This window comes from Myotis lucifugus, unplaced genomic scaffold, assembly GCF_000147115.1.
Source record: "Myotis lucifugus unplaced genomic scaffold, Myoluc2.0 scaffold_634, whole genome shotgun sequence".
NCBI lineage: Eukaryota > Metazoa > Chordata > Mammalia > Chiroptera > Vespertilionidae > Myotis > Myotis lucifugus.
In genome coordinates, this window is record NW_005871682.1 from 71,049 (window position 1) to 80,563 (window position 9,515).

Here is a 9,515-nt window from a genome sequence, read left to right on the forward strand (position 1 = left end):
GGTAAAGTAAGATATTTCCACAACAAGGAACCTGTGGGTTGGACATGGGGGTACTGGGGAGTCAAGTAGGCCATGAAGACATTTCTGGTGGCTGGAATGATTGGAAAAAAATGTTAAAAATATAGATGGCTAATATGAATCCTTACAAATGACCCTGTCTTTATTTAAAATTTTGGTATTTTGCCCAGCCGGCGTGGCTCACCCTTTGAGTGTCGACCTATGAACCAGGAGGTCACCGTTCATTTCCCAGTCAGGGCACATGCCTGGATTATGGTCTCAATCCCCAGTGTGGGCCGTGCAGGAGGCAGCCCATCAATGATTCCCTTTCATCACTGATGTTTCTATCTCTCCCTCTCCCTTCTTCTCTGAAATCAATAAAAATGTATTTTAAGAAATAAAATAACATTTTGATATTTTGTTCATTGTGGTTATTTATCTTGATTTCTGGGTTTTTCTGGGGCCCCTTAAGTGTTGTACCTGAAGTTAAATACCTCACTCACCTCACCCCAGTCCCTGCCCTTGTTATTACCTCTTCAAAGCTTTAGTACAAGTCTGCTAGGTGGAACACATTTGTATTGGGGATAGCTTTAAAAATGGTTCAGCACAGGGTGGAGCAAGAAAGTCATCAACACTAGACATACATAAAAATTGTCTAAAGTCAGTGTGAACAAGAATTTGAATAATGTAAGATAAACAGTGTTTAGGATGGTTAGAGAGTGCTGGCAAGGATCCCAGAGAAGAAATGGAATATCTCTATCCTCTGTACCCTCTGCTGGACCACACAACACACTTGTCCTTCAATCTTTACTTCTCAAAAATGGAGTGAGAAGCCCAAGATGCTGTGGACCTGGCCTGGCCTGGCGTGGCAGTTCAGTCCTGAAAAAAGAGGCCAAGAACTGGATGTTGGATCCCTGAGGAAAATAGATTCCAGTGGGGCTGGAGGAAGTGAACAGGATTAACCTCTCAACCCCTTTACACAAATGTTGAGAAAGCCAGCTTCAGAACAAGTAAACCCAAGTCACTAGAGATGCCAATTTCCTGGCGAGGGGATTTAAGAGGCTTATCTTGACACCATGTTTGCTAATGCAAATTGGCTACAAACAAGAATGAAACAAGGAGTCCATACCTCCTCCACCAATGAAGTTGGGGAGGTAAGAACAAGGCACAGAGCCTCTGGATCCCTGTTCCACTACTTGTTCTGGATGAATCCAACCTTTTATTTTTCTTGTGTCAGTAACCAAGAGTGAGGACTGTTAGGGAAATCGCCCCTGAGCCATGTTTCTCTACCTTTTTCCCCATTATTGCCCCTACAAAGCCTGGAAGACATGTTTTTCCTAATCGCTCTCTGTCCTGGCTCCATGAAACTTTAATACATTAGCATGTCTGTTTATGTGCATGGCCCTTTGGAAGGCCACCAACCACTGTAATAACTAAGACGTGTTGCCCCACTGTGAGAGTGCACAATCTGAGGCCAGTTCCTTCACATTTTCCAGGTTTTATCTCCTCCCTCGGGGTCTTCTCCTCATCATTTACCCTCATTCTCCTGCATCCCAGCCTCTCCCTCTCACTCGCTCTGCTGCTCACCCACCTCCAGCTACGGCCCTCTCTCTGTTCCCTTCTGGCCTTATTTCTTCAAAGGCAGGCCGCACTCTGGTCTGCATTCTGCCTCCATCTCTCTACTGAACCTGTTCTCCATAATTTCACGAAAGAATTATGTCTCCCGCACACGCATACTCTTTCAGCCAGCAATTCCATGTAATAGAACTTTTAGCAGCACTTGCCTAGGAGATAGCAAAACTGAATGCTGGTGTTCACAATTGTTTCTAGCAAGCCGGAGATGTTAAATAACCATGAATATCGAGTAACAGTGGTATGCCTCAAGACTTGGGGGACCCAAGACTCTGTCAACCAATGAACAACAGGCCCTCGCCAGTTTGGCTCAGTGGATATTGAGCATTGGCCTGCAGACTCTAGGGTCTCGGGTTCAATTTTGGTCAAGGGCATGTACCTCAGTTCTCCAGCCTGGGCCCTGGTTGGGGCGCATGCAGGAGGCATCCAATTGATGTGTTTCTCTCACATCGATGTTTCTCTCTGTCTTTCCCTCTCCCTTCCATTCTCTCTAAAAATCAATGGGAAGGTACCCGAGCTGCAGCCGCCAAGTCCGGATCCTCCATCGCGCACCAACAACGCCCACCCGCCGTGCACGCCTGGTTCCTTTTGGTTCCAAGTCCAAAATGGCAACACTCAAGGATCAGCTGATCATGAATCTTCTTAAGGAAAAACAGAGCCCCCAGAATAAGATTACCGTTGTTGGGGTTGGTGCTGTTGGCATGGCTTGTGCCATCAGTATCTTAATGAAGGACTTGGCAGATGAACTTGCTCTTGTTGATGTCATGGAAGACAAATTAAAGGGAGAAATGATGGATCTCCAACTTGGCAGCCTTTTCCTTAAAACACAAAAAATTGTCTCTGGCAAAGACTATAGTGTGACTGCAAACTCCAAGCTGGTTATTATCACAGCTGGGGCACGTCAACAAGAGGGAGAGAGCTGCCTTAATTTGGTCCAGCGTAACATGAACATCTTTAAATTCATCATTCCTAATGTTGTAAAATACAGTCCCAACTGCAAATTGCATGTTGTTTCTAATCCAGTGGATATCTTGACCTATGTGGCTTGGAAGTTAAGTGGCTTTCCCAAAAACCGTGTTATTGGAAGTGGTTGCAACCTGGATTCAGCCCGTTTCTGATACCTGATGGAAGAGAGGCTGGGAGTTCACCCATTAAGCTGTCATAGGTGGGTCCTTGGGGAGCATGGAGACTCTAGTGTGCCTGTATGGAGTGGAGTGAATGTTGCTTGTGTCTCCCTAAAGAATCTGCACCCTGATTTAGGCACTGATGCAGAACAGTGGAAACAAGTTCACCAACAGGTGGTTGACAGTGCCTACGAGGTAATCAAACCGAAAGGCTATACATCCTGGGCCATTGGCCTATCTGTGGCTGATTTAGCAGAAAGTATGATGAAGAATCTTAGGCGGGTGCATCCAATTTCCACCATGATTAAGGGTCTCTATGGAATAAAGGACGATGTCTTCCTTAGTGTTCCTTGCATCTTGGGACAGAATGGAATCTCAGATGTTGTGAACGTGACCCTGACACCTGAGAAAGAGGCCCATTTGAAGAAGAGTGCAGTCACACTGTGGGGAATCCAGAAAGAGCTGCAGTTTTAAAGTCTTCTGATGTCATACCACCTCACTGTCTAGGCTACAGCAGGATTTTAGTTGGAGATTGTGCATATTGTCCTTTTTATCTGATCTGTGACTAAGAACATCAGTTTCCTAAAGATAGAAATAGTAATGGTTCATAAAACCCAGCATCTGCATCCTGATGCTGGAGGGTCCTTATCTTGTGTAGTCCTAAACTGGTTAGTGTGAAATAGTTCCACCTCCTCAAAGGCACCACTGCCAATGTTGTTCACGCTACAGTTGCCCTTCAGACTAGATGTGTGTTCACTGTGTGTTATATAGCTTGTGGTTCCTTTTTCTATAATTAGTCACATCCTGGGAACCAATGTAAATCCAATATTGCATGTTTTGTGCATAACTGTCCTAAAGGATCTTATTCTGTGTACTATATGTATCAGATTAGTGTACATTGCCATATAATGTAAAAAGAAAAGTCTACATATAAATAATACAACCAACTATCCAAGTGTCATACCAACTAAAATGCCAAATAAGAGAAACCAAGATGGCGGCATAGGTAAACACCAGAGATTGCTGCCTCTAACAACCACTTCAAAAATACAACTAAAAGATGGAACAGACATCTTCCAGAACCACAGGAAGGCTGGCTGAGTGGAAATTCTACAACTAGAAGGAAAGAGAAAAGCATACCGAGACTCAGAGGAGGTGCAATGCGGAAGTAAAATACAAAGGTGTGGAGGTGCATGCGGACAGGGCTGGCGGCTGAGGACACGGTTGTCTTTTTCAATCAGGAGGGAGTCTCAAGCTCTGAGCCCAGTTCCAGGTGAGTCTCTGGGGACCCAGACTCATACGGGAGAAACAGGACTGTCTGGCATCAGTCGGAACTCGAGGGCAGCTTTCTCTCGGAGGTGCTTGCAGCGATTGCCGGGACACTGAGAAGCGGGGCCTCTGAGGGCAGGACTGAGAGCAGCCATAACTGCTTGCTCCACCCTGTTGATCCCCTGGGACCCCGCCCCGCCCAAGCTGTGCATGGAGGCTTTTGCATATGAAAGGCCTGGCCCTTTGCAATCTGAAAATTACTTAACAAACTGTAGCTGCAACTTGCATTGCTTCACAGCTGGCTTCTGCTGGGTAGCCTCAGGAAGAGGCTAGATTAGCACCTCCTTAGAGATCCAGGAGCCAGTGTGCCTGGTGGTCAGAGTGGGACCATCCAGATTGCAGCTCCTTGGATCCATAAAGGACACACTCAAGGGGCAGACTCAGTGAGCACCAAAGCCCCACTAAAGCAAGTCTTGTCCCAGAGGGGTGTCTCTAGCACAGAAGTTCTCCACTGCAGAAACAGCTGATTCTCACAGCCAATTGGCCTGGAGGTCAATCCCTCCAGTGTTACCTACAACAATCAAGACTTAACTACAACAAGACTGTGCACAAAGCCCACAAGGGGGTGCACCAAGAGTGTCTACCTCAGGTAATTGGGGAGGCTGAGCCACTGGGCCCTATAGGACACTTAGCACAGAAAGCCACTCTATCGACACAGCAAAGCATAAAAAAATGCCGAGATAAAGAAACAGGACACAAATGACAGAAATGGAGGAAAGCAAACTACTGGATATAGAATTCAAAACCACACTTTTAAGGTTTTTCAAAAATTTTCTAGAAACCGCCAATAAACTTAATGAGACCCTCAAGAAATCTAGTGAGACCCTTGAGGTTGTGATAAAGGACCAACTAGAAATTAAGCATACACTGACTGAAATAAAGAATATTATACAGACTCCCAACAGCAGACCAGAGGATCGCAAGAATCAAGTCAAAGATTTGAAATACGAAGAAGCAAAAAACACCCAACCAGAAAAGCAAAACAAAAAAAGAATCCAAAAATAAAAGATAGTGTAAGGAGCCTCTGGGACAACTTCAAGCGTACCAACATCTGAATTATAGGGGTGCCAGAAGAAGACAGAGAGCAAGATATTGAAAACCTATTTGAAGAAATAATGACAGAAAACTTCCCCTACCTGGTGAAAGAAATAGACTTACAAGTCCAGGAAGTGCAGAGAACCCCAAACAAAAGGAATCCAAAGAGGACCACACCAAGACACATCATAATTAAAATGCCAAGAGCAAAAGACAAAGAGAGAATCTTAAAAGCAGCAAGAGAAAGAAACGCAATTACCTACAAGGGAGTACCCATAGGACTGTCAGCTGATTTCACAACAGAGACTTTGCAGGCCAGAAGGGAGTGGCAAGAAATATTCAAAGTGATGAATACCAAGAACCTACAACCAAGATTACTTTATCCAGCAAAGCTATCATTCAGAATTGAAGGTCAGATAAAGAGCTTCACAGATAAGGAAAAGCTAAAGGGGTTCATCACCACTAAACCAGTATTATATGAAATGCTGAAAGGTATCCTTTAAGAAGAGGAAGAAGAAGAAGAAGGTAAAGATACAAATTATGAACAACAAATACACATCTATCCACAAGTGAATCTAAAAATCAAGTGAATAAATAATCTGATGAACAGAATAAACTGGTGATTATAATAGAATCAGGGGCATAGAAAGGGAGTGGACTGACTATTCTTGTGGGGGAAAGGGGTGTGGGGGGTGCGGGAAGAGACTGGACAGAAATCGTGCACCTATGGATGAGGACAGTGGGGAGGGTGAGGGAGGAGGGTGGGAGGGGAACCGGGTGGAGGGGAGCTATGGGGGGAAAAAAGAGTAACAACTGTAATAATCTGAACAATAAAGATTTAATTAAAAACAAAAAATAATAATAAAAATAAAAAGATAAATACCAAATAAAATAAAAATAAAATGCCAAATAAACCTTGAACAGTGAAAAAAAAATCAATGGGAAAATATCTGCAGGTATAGATTTAAAAAAAAAAAAAAGAACAATAGGAGTTGCTTCAACCAACAATATACAAACCTGTGTAGTCAACCCGGCCTGCCTGTCCATGGTATAACCTTTCAACTTTAATTAGTGTAAACATTATGAACACCCCTTTTAAAAATCCTTGACTTACTCCTCTCCATGACAACTCAGCCAATGCCTTTTGTTGTGTATTCCTCTGTCTTAAAAGTAAAGACAGCTGTGTTGTTTTTCTTTTATTTGTTTGTTTTACTTTGTTCCTGGGTGTGTTTTTTATTCTGGTAGCCTTTTATCCTTTGCACCCTTTCCTTGGGCTCTAACCCAGAGAAGTGAAACCGTCAAGTTCCTAAGGATGTAGGTACAAACACGCCCTTTGTAGCATTCAGCACAGGTCATAGAAGTGGAAACCACTGAATGCTCATCAACAGAGGAATGGCTGGGTGCACTGGGGAGCACCATGCAGCCATTTAAAAGAATGAGTTAGATGCATAACTATTGAGCTGCAGAGGTTTCCAAGAGATCTATCTCTTGAGTGAGAAAAGCAAGCTTCCGGAAAATGTATACAGTGCAGCACAAATCTCTTTTTAAACAATTTTTTTTTGTCTATGAAATGTAAGGTCCATCCCCCTCACCCATACCCTCTGGGGAACAGCAGTGAGAGGAACTTTGATCAAGAAGCTAACTTGTTCTGCAGTGAGAAAAACCTGAAATCATTTTCAAAGTCCACCATTTCTTACTTCTTTTCAGTCAGGTCAAGTTTCTAAACTTATTAAATCTCTATTTTCCGGCTAATGAAAAGAAAATAGGATTTTACCGAGTCTCCTATCTACCTACTCCAGGACTTCTGTGAGGATCAAACGAGGATGAGGCACAGGAAAATGCTTCACAGACATTTGGTTAAAGTGTAAAATGTTTCCACCTGGCTATAAAACAAGTCATGTTCCCGGGCTGAAGAAACTGCAAGGAGGCTAGTCATCACTAGGGAGAGGAAGCCGGACGTTGCTACATGACATCACTACCTGGAAAGACACTTAGCATATTAGCCTTTTGTGTATATAGATACAGTTTTGCAACTTAGAGCAAGGAGCCCATCTCAGTTAGGCTCCCACCCTCTCACAGAAACTGGGAGATAGGGCTGCTGTCTTCCTAGATTTCAAAGAGCTGGCTCCCAGGTCCTTAGGAAAGACATTCCTGTGGCACAAAACTGACAAGCAGCTTATTTAGCTTCTAGAATGATCTACACACAATTCAAAGAGACAAAGAACTTACAATTACAAGTTTGCTAAAGTAAATGCTCTAAGAAAAGGGAGAGTGTGGAAAATCTATGTTTAACAGGGAGAATCACCCTCTATTTACCACTAGAGGCCCGTTGCAGGAAGATTCCTGAAAGAATAGGGCTTCCTGCAGCTGGAGCAAAGCAGAGAAGGGAGCAAAACCTGCCAAGGCGGGCTTCGCTCCTGCCTCCGCCACCCCGCTTGCTTCCCTCCCGCCTCCGCCACCCCGCTTGTTTCTCCGCACTTTGCTCCCTTCTGCAGCACTTGGCTTCCTTCTATGTTGTCTTCAGTCTTCACTCCACTCCTGTGTATGCAAATTAACCACCATCTTTGTTGGCTTAATTTGCATACTCATCTGATTGGCTGGTGGGCATAGTGGAGTGACACCAATTTGCGTGTTTCTCTTTTAAAAGTTAGTGTAGATGTTTTATTTTTCCTTGCAGTTACCATTTTTCCTTATGTGTGCCACAGGAAGATCCAAGGGCTTGACTTTGCCAGGGCCTTTTGCAGCAGGGAAGACCACATCTGCTACATGTGCATGCCAAAGCTAAACCCCTTTTCTCCAGGCTCCCAGGGCCCTGGTATCTGTGCCAGTAACTGACTCGCACGTTCTCATTACCTCTCTTTGCAGAATAAGTATCACCAGCAGAGAAGCAGGCTGATGTATGGACTGATTCTGGAAGCAGGGATGAAACAAACTCTCTTTTCTAGGTAAAAGTGATCCCTAAAGGGTGTGTGTAGAAAGGTCAGATTCAGTTCCTGCATAGGATGGGAATGTGAGCCAATCTATTTGCTTAGGACAGGATAGAGTGATCCAAAAACTGGCTGAAACTGGGGGCCAGCATGTGGCAGACACCAATCCTGAGCACAGAGGATGTAGGCAGGAGTAGGCTTAGAACATAAGAAGGGTAAGGGCGTCCAGTTCAGATCATACACTTCCATGAGGTCTGAAGTCTGGAAGGCAAGACTAGAATCCCTTTTATCCTCACCAATAACCAACATCCAAAGTCATTTTTGAGGGTTTGGCTCAAGAAAGCAGACTTACCTTGCCCTGGCTTATCCCAGCCAGCAGTCATATTCACTGTGAGCCAAAAGCTTACAATGACTTAGACCAAGAAGATCTACATTAGGGACCTACCAAGGGCTTCATCTGGTTGCTGGGTGGGTGACAAAGCCTGAGCCCTGAATCATCTTTCTAATGTGTACAAAGTCCCTAACCAGCACTGGCCCACTCCTGTTCCCTGGTTTCCTCCCCTGAGTGCCATGAAGGACCAGGAAATAGCTGGGGTTGAGTGGGATTAAGACAAGAAGGAAGAAGAAAGTAGAACTTCATGCTTAATAAAACCTGTTCCCATATAATTTTTTATATGTGAGAAAGCAGGCACCATGGTCAGTAAAACGAGGCCATTATAAATATTTACCTGGAATATAATGAAGACAAAAAGGCTGCATTCACCTGGAAAGGGCAAAGTTCATGAGAACTGTCCATGTATCCTGGGCCCCTAAGTGACTCCATACTGCACCCTAATACCCAGACCCCTAACCCTTCCTGCACCCATTATGAAGGTCGGACAAAAGGAGGCTCTCACTGCCTGCCTCCGTTAGGCCTCCTTCAATATCTGGTGTAACTAGGACCCTAATGCCAGGATGCTTGCAACCAGGTTCAGGGAGAGGCAGGGAGCAAGTCTCTGAGCTGTTACTTTTCCAGGTTCTAGGCAGCCTGGCAACCTCTGGTCATTTATTGAAGGACGGCGCTCAGATGCGGTAGAAATCAGGAACTGGAGACTTTCGGGACCATAAGGGTCTAGCAGCCCAGCGAAGCCTCCCAGGCTGGCCTTCCATATGTTGGCCACCGCCTTCCCACGGTTCCGGTCCAGAAAAAGGCAAACTTTCCCCTCCGAAAGGAAAGGCCCAGTCACCCCCTCTATCAACCAGCTCTCCAAAAGGCCTGGAGGCCTGGGGAGTGTCCTCATCCTTGCTCCCTCCAACCTGGAGGCTCTTGGCCCCAGGCCTCGCCAGGAGGTTCAGAGACGCTCTGCCACATCCATCCTCGCGGCCTCACCCGGGCCAAAGGCCCCTTTATCTTCCCACAGCAGCTCAAACCAGTAGGCGCTGCCCTTCCCCATTCTGCTGGGCAGCTGGCAGGTTGGGGCTCGTCTGGGGC

The 9,515-nt window shown here is 45.1% G+C and overlaps 1 protein-coding gene across 1 annotated transcript; it reads left to right on the forward strand.

Moving 5' to 3' along the window:
* Positions 1–2,202: 2,202 nt before the first annotated feature.
* LOC102428857 (L-lactate dehydrogenase A chain-like) lies at positions 2,203–3,227 on the forward strand. Its single transcript, XM_014447286.2, is given in 1 exon segment — positions 2,203–3,227. A coding segment is annotated over 1 exon segment (993 nt). The 5' UTR covers positions 2,203–2,234.
* Positions 3,228–9,515: the final 6,288 nt, after the last annotated feature.